This window comes from Geotrypetes seraphini, chromosome 1, assembly GCF_902459505.1.
Source record: "Geotrypetes seraphini chromosome 1, aGeoSer1.1, whole genome shotgun sequence".
NCBI classification, from domain to species: Eukaryota; Metazoa; Chordata; class Amphibia; order Gymnophiona; family Dermophiidae; genus Geotrypetes; species Geotrypetes seraphini.
In genome coordinates, this window is record NC_047084.1 from 330848330 (window position 1) to 330863928 (window position 15599).

Below are 15599 nucleotides of genomic sequence, written 5' to 3' on the forward strand. Positions count from 1 at the left end.
AACTGAGTGGTTTGCCACTTCCTATTCCTCTCTCTGTGCTTCATATGTTTGCTCACTTTTCCATGTTCTCTGTGTATACCTCGGCTGAAAAGCTGTTTTTGAGTAAATGTTATATTCTGGGGAAAAAAAACATATTTTGCATTTATGGTTGGCTGATGAGCCCCCCTCCTTCTGTTATTGGAGGAACAAACTACATGATCTGATGGGATGGGAGGCCCAAATGGCTTATTCCTCTCGCCACAGTAGTAGAGACTTTGTTAACATTTGGACTCCTTATTTGAACATTTTGCCTCCAAGGAGTGGTAGTCGCACTCTGAATAGACTTCAGCTGTTTCCAAACCCACCTGTCTGACCTTACCTACATCTTGTTTTGTTGGAGATTGGAGTTGGGGGGGATGAGGGGCGGGGGTAGGAGCTTCTGGTGGGGGGGTCTGTGTGTTTGTGGGGGGGGATTGTTTCTCTTGAGGCCTGAGAGGACATCAGAATACAGTCCTCTCTGGCAGGTTGGTTTCCTTACAATATTTTGCTTGTCATTTTGCCATTGTTTGTTTCTGTTAATTTATTAATAGAAAAGATTTAAACATAAAACAAAAGAGCAGAAAAGATCTGCCACAACACCCATCATCTTCTATATATTCCATCTTTACAACAGCTTAGAATGCATCGAACATCAATCTTTTCCGTCTCAGCTCCCACACTCTGGAATGCCATGCAAGCAGATCTACGAGAAGAACTATCTTTGGAACATTTTAAAACAAAACTAAAAACATTTTTATTTAAAGATGCTTTTGATCATTAAATGCAGTTTCTGCGCTTCAAATGCAGTACCTTTCCTCTTATCTCCCCTCCTTTTAGGACAAGCGCCCCACCTTATAGGGGGCAGCGGTGACAAAATGGCCAAGGCCGTTGCCTAGGGGGGGAAGAGAAAGGGAGGTAGGGAGGGGGAGGGGAAAATCAGGGTAGAGAGAAATAGGGCCAGGAAGGGGGAACCAATCAGGATCAGGGACGTAGGCACAGGGGACGGGGTGAGTGAGGGGAGGAGATCCAAACTGTAGCGGAAGCCGCAGTTTGGTCTTCGCCATGGGAGCGTCAACTGTGCTGCTGTGATGCTGAGTCGAGGTCCTCTGGTGGAGCGGTTCTCCCTGGTGAGTTCCGGGTGAGAAGGGAGCATGGGGTGGACAGCGGTACTCTGCGTTTGTACTTGTCCGGCTGTCTTCCTCGGGCGTGGGTGTGCATGTGGTGAGCGGAAGTGTCCGGTCTCGGACGCTGGGGCTCATTAGGCGGCCCCACGTGTAGGGGAGAGAGCAGAGTGCCTGCCAATAGGTATAGGGATGCCCATCCGCTGCCTCAGCGTCCCGGCAGAGCTCGCAGAGTATTCTGCACCTTGGGAACAAGTTGAGAATGTTGGCGCGTTGGGAACTGGTTGGCGTGTGGGACAGGCCATGCTGTGGAGCGAGGTAGTGAGGTAGCAGGGCGGGTGTGGCCCGAGAATGCGGTGTGCGGGGGGCAGAGGCATTTGGGGAAGTGTAGTGAGCTGCTGACATACTGCGGCTCCACGCAGCGTGACCAGTGAGCGGGGAGCTAGATAGAGGGGCCCAACGAGCACACGGTTGGCTTGAGCCCTAGCGTCTCAGTGCGAGCGGCACGGGTCAGGCCCCATTTGTTGATGTGAGGCTCAGGGGCACGTAATTTGCTTGCTAGCCGGCTCTCGGGTGCATGGGCGGCTGTGCACTACTACTTCGTTTCACAGCACTGAAGTATGAGGAGGGACATGCTGTTGTCTGCCTTGGTCGCGTGCCACCGCACCATCATTCTAATGTGGCCAGGGCCGCCTGGGAGGCAGCGTTTGCCGGACCAAGGGGCGGAGGCCGTTTGATTAATTTCCTTAGTCTCAGCGTTGCTGTCCCCTTCATCGGCGTGCTCTGGTGGACTGCAGCAGCTCTGCGGGATCAGCTTTTGGTGGTGCAGGAGACGGTTAGTGTTGCTGTCTGCCCAAGTAAGCAGGGACAGCAATTACACAGTGCACCTTTGTCCCAAAGTAAGGATTCCATACAATCTGGGAAAATGATGAATACTTAATTTGCTGAAGGGGTAGTCACACTCAGTTAGGGTTAGTAATTTCATGCCATAGCTATACATTACTGTGTGAAAGTATTTTGTGCTTCTTTGATGGCATGGTAAACTTTTCAAGCAGGGACCGTTCTCTTCAGAAGGAAGATAAGGGTTACTGTGGACAGGCAGACTAGAGCGGCCATTTGGACTTATCTGCCAAGTTTTATTAGGCACATGGGATTTCGCACCCACGTTAATCCCTGTATTTCAACTTTGGCTTTTAGTCACCTTTTTCTTTCGATCAGGGCTTAAATTTATCTTCATGAGAGAGCTCACCTCTGATAGTCCTGTTGATACGGTCTGGGTTTTTCTTACAGATTATAACGATGGTATTGAAAAGGCCTCCCATCCCAATGCAGATTTATTTATTTATTTAATTTTCTGGACCGTTCTCCCAGGAGAGCTCAGAACGGTTTACATGAATGTGTTCAGGTGCTCAAGCATTTTTCCCTGTCTGTCCCTGTGGGCTCATAGTCTGTCTGGCGTGCCTGGGGCAATGGGGAGGTTGAGGGGCTTGCCCAGGGTCACAGGGTGCAGCGCGGGTTTGAGGCTGTGGCATTAACCACTGCGCCACAATAAGCTTGGTTTTGTCTTTCATGAGCAAATGTGCTTCTTTCCTCTTTCTTCTCAGAAAGAGAGATGATGGGTACATAGAGGGTGAGCCTGATCAAGCGGTAGAGCCGTTTCAGTATGCATGGTGCTTCTGTTAGGGAACCAGACCCCTGGGGGGCATGGATGCAGGCCTGAACCATGAATGGGGCAAGCCGCATGTGGAGTCAGGGGAGATCACATGGATACAGCACCACTCGTGTGCCTGGCCTCCATGGTCACACAGGTATGCTGTAGTCAAGCGAGGTGACATAATTCATGTTTATATATTGTTGAGTGTACCTCATATCGGGGCAAGGTGACGCATGTGTTCATACTGTGGTTGTATATTATCAGTTGGGCGCAGAGAAAAATCAGCAGGCGGATTTCTCATAATAATTGCGTGATGAGGGCATGGATCAACATATAGAATATGCATATAGATTTATATTATGGCTAGCCCGCAGAAGTAACGTGTTCATATGATATATTAGGCTATATCTAGACCCAAGAGAGGGTCCCAGTGTGAACTAAGCGATGGGAGTATCTGCATTGGGATGGGAGGCCTTTTCAATACCATCATTATAATCTGTAAGAAAAACCCGGACCGTATCAACAGGACTATCAGAGGTGCTTCTCTAATCTCTCACCGTACGGCAACTCCTCTAGCTCCTTAACCATGGCCTAGCAAGCCAAGGAGACTTTTTTCTCCACAATTGAATTTAGTTATCTATTTATTCAATTTACGGGATCATTTCCCCAAAGCACTCAGAACAGTTCACATGACTTTATTCAGGTACTCTAGCATTTTACCTGTCTGCCTCAGGGCTCAAAGCCTGTCCCTAGTTTGGAGTGCAGACAGAGGATCCAGCAATGTGTTTGGGATAGGGCTGAGTTTATAGTCTTGCATACTGTGCTGTGACGGTAGTGCAGCTGCTTTGGGGGCCATGGGTTTTTGGAACACTGTGCCATACACTTGGTGACTGTAGTGCAGCTACGGAGGCACACTGTGCCTGATTTTTTTTTTGTATAAACTGTTTATTCACAAGAAAAGAAAAAGACATGCAAGAAATAGAAATCACATTTTCCAATACAAAACAAATATCAAACATCCAACAAAAGAACCTAGAAAACAGGGAGAGTCCAGGCCTGTGTTCTGATAGCCTGGACCCCTCCAGATCATATCCCAAAAGCAACCCGCACACCCACCCCAACCCAAGACCCCCCAACCTCCTCAACCCCCTAAACCCCCTCCCTCAACCCACTGGCAAAACGGGAACTGCTGGCTTTCGCAATCGATTGACCACCTGGCTTTTTATCATAGGGGACAAAGTGTCTGTGCCTGCTTTTAAAATGACTTCAGCACATGGCTGCTGGATTTGTTTCTGTGTGTGTGGGATGGTCAATGGGGGTAGTTTACTTAGATTTCAGCAAAGCCTTTGATACAGTTCCTCATAGGAGGCTGTTGAACAAACTTGAAGGGCTGAAGTTAGGACCCAAAGTGGTGAACTGGGTCAGAAACTGGCTGTCGGACAGACGCCAGAGGGTGGTGGTTAATGGAAGACGCTCGAAGGAAGGTAAGGTGACTAGTGGAGTCCCTCAGGGTTCGGTGCTGGGGCCAATCCTGTTCAATATGTATGTGAGTGACATTGCTGAAGGGTTAGAAGGAAAAGTGTGCCTTTTTGCAGATGATACCAAGATTTGTAACAGAGTAGACACCGAAGAGGGAGTGGAAAATATGAAAAAGGATCTGCAAAAGTTAGAGGAATGGTCTAATGCCTGGCAACTAAAATTCAATGCAAAGAAATGCAGAGTAATGCATTTGGGGATTAATAATAGGAAGGAACCGTATATGCTGGGAGGAGAGAAGCTGATATACACGGACGGGGAGAGGGACCTTGGGGTGATAGTGTCCGAAGATCTAAAGGCGAAAAAACAGTGTGACAAGGCAGTGGCTGCTGCCAGAAGGATGCTGGGCTGTATAAAGAGAGGCGTAGTCAGTAGAAGGAAGAAGGTGTTGATGCCCCTGTACAGGTCATTGGTGAGGCCCCACTTGGAGTATTGTGTTCAGTTTTGGAGACCGTATCTGGCGAAAGACGTAAGAAGACTTGAGGCGGTCCAGAGGAGGGCGACAAAAATGATAGGAGGCTTGCGCCAGAAGACGTATGAGGAGAGACTGGAAGCCCTGAATATGTATACCCTAGAGGAAAGGAGAGACAGGGGAGATATGATTCAGACGTTCAAATACTTGAAGGGTATTAACATAGAACAAAATCTTTTCCAGAGAAAGGAAAATGGTAAAACCAGAGGACATAATTTGAGGTTGAGGGGTGGTAGATTCAGGGGCAATGTTAGGAAATTCTACTTTACGGAGAGGGTAGTGGATGCCTGGAATGTGCTCTCGAGAGAGGTGGTGGAGAGTAAAACTGTGACTGAGTTCAAAGAAGCGTGGGATGAACACAGAAGATTTAGAATCAGAAAATAATATTAAATATTGAACTAGGCCAGTTACTGGGCAGACTTGCACGGTCTGTGTCTGTGTATGGCCGTTTGGTGGAGGATGGGCAGGGGAGGGCTTCAATGGCTGGGAGGGTGTAGATGGGCTGGAGTAAGTCTTAACAGAGATTTTGGCAGTTGGAACCCAAGCACAGTACCAGGTAAAGCTTTGGATTCTTGCCCAGAAATAGCTAAAAAGAAAAAATTAAATTAAAAAAAAAAAAAAAATTAAATTGAATCAGGTTGGGCAGACTGGATGGACCATTCGGGTCTTTATCTGCCGTCATCTACTATGTTACTATGTAGTTGAGAGGGGAGTTTTAGAAGGAGGCTCCTAGTTCAAGAATTTTTGTTTTGGAACATCTTTTGAGATGGTCTATCTCAAATATCCGAAAGAGTTCTTTGCTATTAGTTGTTGAAGATCCTATTTTGTTAGAGGAGAAGGTACGCCGTTCTCCGATGGTTCTCGTGCATTCATTTATCCTAGATCTCCATATTGCGTTATCCTTTTCGTTCTTTGTTTCGTTCCATATTCTTTCTAGTTGTTGTGCTTCATGCCTTTTGTTTTAGGATTGCTAATTCCATGTCATACCAGCCATCTATTATGTAGCGTCTCTTTCCTTTCAAACACCAGATCTTAGGCCCATCACATTTGCCCCCTACGGGCCTGTATGCCATTTCCCTATTCGAACTTCCAAACTTAGTTCCAAGAATATTCTCTCAGTCAAATCTTCTTTCACGTTGAATTATACACATTTAAAGAAATCAATATACTCTATCATAGACCTCAGAAAACACCCTCCTCCGTCCCATATAGGTATATGTTCTTAACGGGGAGTTAATTGGTGTGTACCTCCTCACCGGTCCAGACTATTTTACTTGAATTCTCTATTATTTTAAAGGTATTTTGAAAGATATTATGAATCATCTATTCATTATAGAATTGTACTTATCTTAATGAATGATCCAGCGATTGGATCCACACAGTGTTTGAGTTGAGGTGGCGAGTGATTGACAGTATTCGAGAGGGGAGGGTGGGTGGCAACATCGAGGCAGCACTAAATGTAAAAGAACAACGGTGGATCCATCGGCTCAACATAGTGGAGCCGATGGGGCTTAATGCTGAGATCAAATGGTCTACGGTGTTTTGACCCTTCCAGCGGCCGGTTGGAATATGTTCCCCTTTAAGAGCAGAGTCTCCATGGATAGGGTAGACGTAAGGGGGTTTGTCTCATGCAGTAAGAGCTTTAAATAGCGATTCAGAAGTCGCCACCGCCATCTTGCTTATTAATTCTACAGCGGGGTGGATGTTAGCGGCTATGGTAAGCAAATAGGAGAATATGTGGATAGTAAAGATTTCACTGTAGAATTTGGATATAGCATTGTACGGTTTTTAATTGATGTGATACATTTTTTCATACAGTGTGGATCCCTATCGAAGCGGCAGCGTAACATGTCGGGTCCAACCGCTGAATCATTCATTAAGATAAGTACAATTCTATAATGAATAGATGATTCATAATATCTTTCAAATTACCTTTAAAATAATAGAGCATTCAAGTAAAATTGTCTGGACCGGTGAGGAGGCATACACTAATTAACTCCCCGTTAAGAACATATACCTATATGGGACAGAGGAGGGTGTTTTCTGAGGTCTATGATAAAGTATATTGATTTCTTTAAATGTGTGTAATTCAACGTGAAAGAAGATTTGACTGAGAGAATATTCTTGGAACTAAGTTTGGAAGTTTGATTGTTGATGTGCAGTTCCAAGTACTAAGAGTTTGCCTTCATTTAGTGTTTGGCACATTTCCCTATTCGAGGCACAGCTGTCAGGCTGGGAGCTAGACCCGCCTAACACAAGGTCAGATACAGGGATAATACTGGGCGACGTAGCCTGAAAGGGGGACAGTCTGTACATATTGTTGTAGGCCTAAAACGGACCAGATGGCAAAAGGTCTTGGAGTTACGTTGGTAGCGATTTCAGGTAACAGCATGTGCCCTGTAAAGCGCTAATTTTTACCTTCCCCCCGGCATCCCAGCCTTACCTGGTGGTCTAGCAGGCTTTCAGGGCAGGAGCGATCTTCCTATGCTCCTGCCCCGTGTAGATCGCCAACAGGAAATGGCTGCCGTGAGCTCCCGCCGTAGTCTCGAGAGACTACAGGAACTCACGGCAGTCATTTCCTTTTGGCGATCTGCACGGGGCAGGAGCATAGGAAGAACCCTCCTGCCCTGCCTGCTAGACTACCAGGTAAGGCCGGGATGCTGGGGGAAGGTGGGAGGGATGCGGGGGTGGGTCAGAGCTGGATAGTCACGGTATTTCCCTATTCGCGGTCCGGCTCTGCCCCTATCCTCCACGAATAACGAGGGAGATGTGTACAGTTTTTGTCCCCAAGATTTTATTTTTTATTGTAGACTCATTTGTACTCCACTTAAAAATACAATAGGTGGAATATCAAATTTTAAGAAAACTTGGAAAATCCCTCTTGATAGAGAAAGGTGCAATAAGCAAGAGTAGGGGGAAAGCATAACATTTTCTTACTTCGTTTGAAAAGATGAAGGTTGTTCCCTTGAGCCGGTTGGCTCTGAGATAAAGTGATTTCCTGATATTTTTAGTTGCTGGATTGAAGCATTAGTGATAAAACTTCTTTGTTGAAAAAAAAACCCCACATTGATCTAATATTAAAAACAAGTCTAGACTCCGGTACATTGACCTTGCTCAGCATTCTTTACGAAAACTATGACTGTTTCAAATCCATTTCATTCTACCTCGGTCAATAACCTATTAGTGTTTAGATGAGGGAAGTTGGCAAAGACATAGGCACGAAAGAAAAATGGAAAAAGAAGCATTTAATGTGCACCAAAAACCTTCCACTTACCAACACAGTTGCCACACGCAGAACCACTCCCCGCATGTTGTTTTCAAGCTTCCTGTCGGTCAGTGACCCATTCAAGCCAGTGACTGGATTCCAGGAGCCCAGCTGAAAAATAAAATGCAGTCTGTCAATTTAAGTATAAGCACTTACTAAGAAGGGTTTATGTATCACAGTTGAATCATTTTAATTTAAAAAAATGGGCAACAGGAACTAATATGGAGCCTCACTGCACACAGGATGTAGAGATTGGAACGGAGATGCCCAGGGACATGCTTAACTCCAGTGGTAGTTCAGAAAAAGATCTTCTGATGTATATAGTATTGCCTGGATAGAAAACCTGAATGGCACAGACCTGGCAGTTTTCTAAGTGAAGGTGTCAACATCTCCACTGGGAAGAAGTAAAGGCATAATATTCATGTGAAGCTGTACCATTTTACAGACCTACCAGATTTTTTTAGTCCATAAGATGTACTTTTTCCACCCCCAAAAAGAGGGTGGAAAAGTAGGTGCATCTTATGGAACAAAGACGCCGCCGCCCCTCCCGGTACCCTTTAATAACACGGTCAGCCCGCTGGCCCTTCCTTTTAAAACACCCCCGCCTACGTCCCCACCTGCCGGCCCTTTTAAAATACCTCCCGCCCCGCAGTACATTTTTAAACGCCCCCGAAGCCTGGTAGTCTAGCGGTGTATGGGCCGGCAGGAACGCACTGTCTGCGCTGCTGTCTGGGCCCACCCCACTTTCTAAATTACTGCTTCAGTTCTCGCAAGAACTGACTGCATCCATTCAGAATGCAGGGAGGGCCCAGGCAGCAGCGCAGACAGCGAGCTCCTGCCGGCCCATACACCACTGGACTACCAGGCTTCAGGGGGGCGTTTAAAAATGTACTGCGGGGCGGGAGGTATTTTAAAAGGGCCAGCAGGTGGGGACGTAGGCGGGGGTGTTTTAAAAGGAAGGGCCGGCGGGAAGTATTTTAAAAGGGCCGGTGGGCGGGGGTGTTTTAAAAGGAAGGGCCGGCGGGTGGTCTGTGTTATTAAAGGGTACTGGGAGGAGTGGGGGAGGGAGGAGGATTGTTAGTCAGCTGTGATGGATCCCTCCTATCCCAGCCAAGTACTAGACCACCAGAGGTGAGAGGGGTGGCAGGTTACAGGTCAAGGAAGGGGGGTTAGGGTGTAGAGCCTGGCAGGGAGGGGGGACAGGGTGCAGAGCCTGGCAAGGAGTGTGGTGTTGGGTACAGAGCCTGGCAGGGAGTAAGGGAGGCTGGGTGCACAATTTGGTTCAGAATGTTTTTTTTTCTTTTTTTCCTACTCTAAATCTAGGGTGCGTGTTATGGTCCGGTGTGTCTTATAGAGCGAAAAATACGGTAAATGTGTAAATGCTGCCACTTAGGTGAAAAGGACATGGTTTTAACTTGGCTTAATTCTGGAATACAGTTAGATGATATCAGTTTTTTCCTGATAGATAGCTTTCCTGAAAGGCATTTAATGAAGGGGTAGGCCTCATCTATCCCCAAAACGATTGACCACGAATGACCTATTACATATGATTTATTGACAAGTTTAATATGTATCAGAGCATGTATGCTTCAATCGCTTTGAAATCCTTTTATTTAAACACACACATTTTCTCTGGCCCTTTTCAGTGCTTTTCACATTATTGAATTGGCTCCTCACAGAGCTCACCCAGAAGCATTAACAGGGCTACTGTTTAATGACATTAAATTATATGATCACTTTTCATCATTCCAAAACTGACCAGCATGCTTAGGGTATCTGTTTGAGCAGTAGATCCTTCTAATACACAAAATGGCCTCCCATGCCACCAGTTCTCAAAACTTCTAAAATTAGGGATGATTGCGGTGGGGGCTGGATGAACATAGATTTGGCATACATTTATTTATTTGTTTGTTTTTCATTATTTATAGATCACAAATCTCCAAATTCTAAGCAGTTTACAGAATAAAACATTCAAAATATATCATCATATCAAAACATAAAAACAAATAAGCTCAACTACAAATCAACAAAAAATGTCACTAAAATCAGACGTTTTATCATTATTCCATTCCATAAGATTTTAAAAATAATACAGGGCCTCATCTATTAAACTGCACTAGCAGTTTCTAGCGCAGGGAGCCTCGTTGCTCCCGACGCTCATAGAGTTCCTATGAGAATTGGGAGCAGCACGGGCCATTCAGCGTGGCTCTCTGCACTAAAAACTGCTAGCGCAGTTTAATAGAAGAGGCCCACAGTCTTCAGTTCCCTCTTAAAGACAGTAAAATTTGTCAATTTATGCAATCCTTAATCTTAAGAATTGTACAGCTTAGAACCCATTACTTTAAAGGAGGACAGCCTATACACCTCCAGCCTGTTTTAAATGATGAAACTTCTAATAACAAATCCTCAGAATATTGCAATGACCTGATAGGCCAATATACTTTTAAATTGGCAAAGATCACAGGAGAAATCAAAAGATTTAAAACTTTAAAAACAAAGAGGGGCATAATCGAAAGGGACGTCTAAGTCCTTTTACGTCCTTCTCGCAAGTCGTCCAAAGTTAAAAAGAGCCTAAGACACATTTTCGAAAGAGACGTCCAACGTTTTTTTTTACTTTCGAAAATCGTCTAATTATACGTCCTGCTGATCTGATCGTCCAAGCTGCTAAATCGTCCATCATTATACCACATTTCCGTCCAACTTTCCGTCCAAGTCCAAAACGCCTAGAACAAGCCCTGTTGGATGTGGGAGGGGTCTGCAAAGTGATGGATTGAACACCCAGACATGCCACCTAAACAGTGGAGTACCTTACAGGGCACTGCAGTACATTACAGGGCACTGCTGTGATCTTCACAAAAAGGGTGCTATGGCTTCTCCTCCCTACAGCTCCCTTATAGGTCATGGTGAGCCCCCCAAACCACCTCCAGAATCCCCTAGACCCACTTATCTATCACCCCAATAGCCCTTATGGCTTCAGGAGCCACTTATATGCCAGTAAAAAAGGGTTTTGGGGGTGTATAGGAGAGTGCACATGTTTAAGTATCAATGCAGTGATTACAGGGGCTTATGGACATGGGTCCTCTTCTCTATGGGTCCCTATCCCACCCCCAAGATGACTTAAGCTGCCTCTGGGCTGGATGACTAGGCTTTCCTATGCCAGGCGGCCAAGTGATGATGGTCTAGAGGCTGAAATTTAAAGTTGTGAATAAAATTTTTATGGGGGCGGGGGGGTTGGTGATCACTGGGGTAGTGTGTGGGGGTCTGTGTTATGTGTTTGAAGTGCTTATCTGGTGAGTTTAGGTGGGTTTTTGTGACTTAGACCATGTTTTACATGCTCTAAGTCACAACGTCCAAGTTCCGTCTAAGCTCTGTTGTAAAACTTTTGGTTTTACATGATGTACGACTAAGTCTAAGCCGGCCCACGTCCCGCCCAACTCCCGCCCTTGACACATCTCCCGAAACGCCCCGTTTAGCTTTGGACGTTGAGCGTCACTATGAAGGCCTAGGTCGTTTACAAATAGGTCCAAAACCCGTTTTTATTATCGGCACTTGGACGTTTTTGAGAAATGTTCGTCCAAGTGCCAAGTGGACGTTTTTCTCTTTCGACTATGAACCCCAAAGTATTTAGAATAGAGGCAACCACAAGCACAGCATAGCAATAAAAATATACCTCTTCACCTAACTCCCCTGTCCATGACTGATGGATTACAAAGAATTGTATATTAGTACCAGATCCTGTTATGTGTCACATTAGGAAAAAAACACACTTGCACTGTAACTATGACAAATTCAACCTGTAAACTGTATATTATGTATATTGGTGTTGGATCCCTAGTGTGTGTCAAGTAAGGATAAAACTTGTATTGGAAAACTTGCACTGTAAGGATAACTATGGCAAATTATAACCTTTAAACTGCAAATTATGTATATTAATTAGAGACCCCTGGTATGTGTCATGTTAGGATAACCCTTGTATCATATACTTGTACTGTAATTATGACAAATTGTAATCTGTTAACTGTATATTAAGTATGTTTAACCTGTAACCCATTCTGAGCTCTTTGGGGAAATGGGAAAGAAAACAAATTAAATAAATACATGAAGTGGGCCTTTCCAAGGACCAAATTAAGGTCCCTTTTATCAAGCCGTTTTAGGGTTTTTTTTAAATCACTGGCCGCTGCGATAAAAGCTATGAGGCTTATAGGAATTTTTTGAGCATCGGAGCTTTTACCGCAGTAGTCGGTGATAAAAAAAACCCCTATCGCGGCTTGATAAAAGGGAGTCTATATCATTTAGTAGGTGGCATTCAGGCTAGTATAGACCTGGTTTATGCTGAATCCATATCAAACTATTGATTACATTGTTCATTCCGTTTACATTTTATTTTTTTATTTTAATGCTTAGTACGAATGAGGAAGCACACATACTAGAGAAGCTTCTTTCCGTTCCCTGCCTTGCTGCATTAGCAGTTCGCTGCTGTGCATACAGAGCACACTTATTGATGGCCTTTGATGGGTATTCACGCTCCACAAATCTTGTGCGCATATCCACAGCCCGGCTCCTTATTCTCATCAATAGACGAGCACAGTCTCCGCAGATGTCAGAACTGTCCAGTAGGTTAAGTTGTATCTCAAGTGTCTCGGATGGTAACTGGTAAAATGCAGCAGGCTGTTAAGGTCTGTCATTTTTCGAAATATAGTGGCGCTAAATGCAGCTTGTTCCATAGTGTTTACAGACCAGCACAAATAAAGTCAGTGTCAAATTTTCTGAGGCAGCTGGATGAAAAACGCATCAAGATCCGCCTAACCCTTTGCTCCGCTCCAGCGCAGAAAGGTGTTTTTTTTTTTTTTTAAGTTTATGCAAGATTTAACTGGCAAAATATTGAAAACTTATCAAATGCAAGGCCACATTATGTGCTGTGATTGAAAAAGGAGAGTTTTCCTACTGCTGGAGTTCTGCCCTAAGTCTGGTCTCTTACAAACTTTTTTTTCTGAGCACTCACAAAAACACGTGGAGGGGCATAATTGAAAGGAACGTCTAAGTCCGTTTTCGTCTAAGCCACAAGTTGTCCAAAGTAAAAAAACAGCCTAGGACACGTTTTCAAAAAATACATCCAAAATTTTTTTTGTTTCGAAAATCGTCTAACTATACGTCCTGCTGATCTGATCATCCAAGCCACATTTTTGTTCAATTTTTCATCCAAGTCAAAATCGCCTAGAAGAAGCCCTGTTGGACGTGAGAGGGGTCTGCAAAGTGATGGACTGAACACCCAGACATAGCACCTAAATAGTGGGGTACCTTACAGGACACTGCTGTGAACTTCACTACAGCTCCCTTATAGGTGACGGTGAGCCCCCCAAACCACCTCCAGAATCCCCTAGACCCACTTATCTACCTCCCTAATAGCCCTTATGGCTGCAGGAGCCACTTATATGACAGTAAAAAAGGGTTTTGGGGTGTATAGAGGAGTGCACATGTTTAAGTATCAATGCAGTGATTACAGGGGCTTATGGGCATGGGTCCTCCTCTCCATGAGTCCCTAACCCACCCCCAAGACTGCTTAAGCCACCTCTGTGCTGGACGACTAGGCTTTCCTATGCCAGGCTGCCAGGTGATGATGATCTGGAGGCTGAATTTTAAAGGTGTGATTACGATTTTTATGGGGTGGGGTTCGGTGTTCACTGGGGTAGTGTGTGTGGGGTCTGTATTATGTGTTTGCAGTGCTTATTTGGTGACTTTAGGTGGTTTTTTGTGACTTAGACCATGTTTTAAATGGTATAAGTCACAACATCCAAGTTCCGTCGATCCTGGGCTGTATAACTTTTGGTTATACATGCTGTACGACTAAGTCTAAGCCGGCCCACGTCCCGCCCAACTCCCACCCTCGACACTCCTCCTGAACTGCCCCGTTTAGCGATGTTCATTCAGCGGCACTGTGGAGGCCTAGATCATTTAGAAATATGCCCAAAACCTGTTTTTATTATCGGCACTTGGACGTCTTTCATTTATGATCGTCCAAGTGCCGACTTAGGCAGGTTTTTGGACGTTTTTCTCTTTGGATTATGAACCCCCATGCTACATTGTATTTGAATTAAGAAACACTGAGGACTTTCTTTGATAGATTATATGGGATAACCCAGATAAGTCTAGTTTTGTGAGGGGGCTCACAACAAACAAAATGTTGCTATTATAGGCCTTGGCAGGGTTGGGGTAGTAGATGCAGAGAGCACAAAGCAGTAGAAGGCCATCAAAGGAATAGCATTAGTCATGACAACATGTACCTCCTTTGATTGGGGGCAGGGCTGGATTAACCAAGTAGGCACTTGCCTAGGGCCCAAAATGGTCAGGGGGGTCCACTGAAGGAGACCACTCCCCCCAAAATTTTTTCAGACAGCGACAGCCCTGCCCCCACCCAGCGATAGGCAACACCGCCCCCCCCCCCTCGATCAGCAAAACAAGGCTGGCGACTGCTTTCTTTCTTTCTCCTGCTGTTGCCGAAGCCTGTAAACAACTTTAACACATGCCGTGGGGATCTAACAGTGCTACCAGCTTCCCTCCTCCTCCTCCATCAACCAAATGGGAAATTACATCATGAGGGGGAGGAAGGAGGAAGGAAACCGTCAGCGGCACGCGCACTGTTAGATCCCCACTGCGTGTATTAAAGTTATTTACAGGCTTCGGCAAAGGCGGGAGAAAGCAGTAAATGAGTGGAAGTCGGAAGGCCTGGAAAGGGGAAGATGGAAGGGCAGTCAAAATATGGTATATTGGAGCAGGGGATGAGAGGGAGGGAGAGAAGGAGAAATGTTGGACAAGGGCAGGAGGGGTGCTAGATCATAGGGTGATGGGGGAGAGAACAGCAGGAAAGAGAGCGGAAGCAATCTTCGACCCTGAGGGGGAGGGAAGAGAGAGGTGGTGAGATGATTGATTACGGGGAGAGGGACAGAAGGGAATAGAGATGGGATAGGAAGATAGTGAAGGAAAAAGGACAGGGAGATGTCAGGAGAGGAGTTGCTGGGCTATAGGAATGGAGGGAGGGGATATGCTGGAAATTTTGGGACTGACCAAGGGACAGGGGTGGCAATGACATGAATGAGAGGAAGATAACATCTAGCCCCTCACTGCTGCTGCTTTCCCGCATGCGCTCGACACTGATGGCACAAGTTCTTCCCACTTCCATCATCTGCCCTCTTCTCTCCCTCCCTCCACCCCAGGCAATTCACTGAGTGGGGCAGGATAACTGATGGAATTGCCTGAGGTGGAGAGAGAGAGAGAAGGGGGCAGATGATGGAAGTGGGGAGAACTTGTGCCATCAGCTTCAGGCGCATATGGGAAAGCAGTAGCAGCGGTGAGGAGCCCTCACCTCCTCACCACTGTTGCTGCTTTCCACCATGCTAGATGAGGGGGGGGGGGGAGAAGATAGAGTTAGTGAAATAGAGGAGGGATGAAGGAAAGGGGTGGTAATCTGTGAGTAGACACAGTGAAAAGAGGGGAAACTGAGGACTGAATAGTAAGAAAGAATTAAATTTAGACGGA

General features: G+C 45.5%; 1 protein-coding gene across 3 annotated transcripts in view; it reads right to left on the reverse strand.

Annotated features, from left to right (window-relative positions):
- GRID2 (glutamate ionotropic receptor delta type subunit 2) overlaps positions 1–15599 on the reverse strand; it is a 2335100-nt gene that overhangs the window by 629810 nt on the left and 1689691 nt on the right. For all 3 annotated transcript variants that reach the window (XM_033958336.1, XM_033958346.1, XM_033958356.1), the window contains one exon: positions 8076–8177. In XM_033958336.1, the coding sequence (XP_033814227.1) occupies positions 8076–8177 (102 nt within the window). The remainder of the gene's footprint in view (positions 1–8075; positions 8178–15599) is intronic.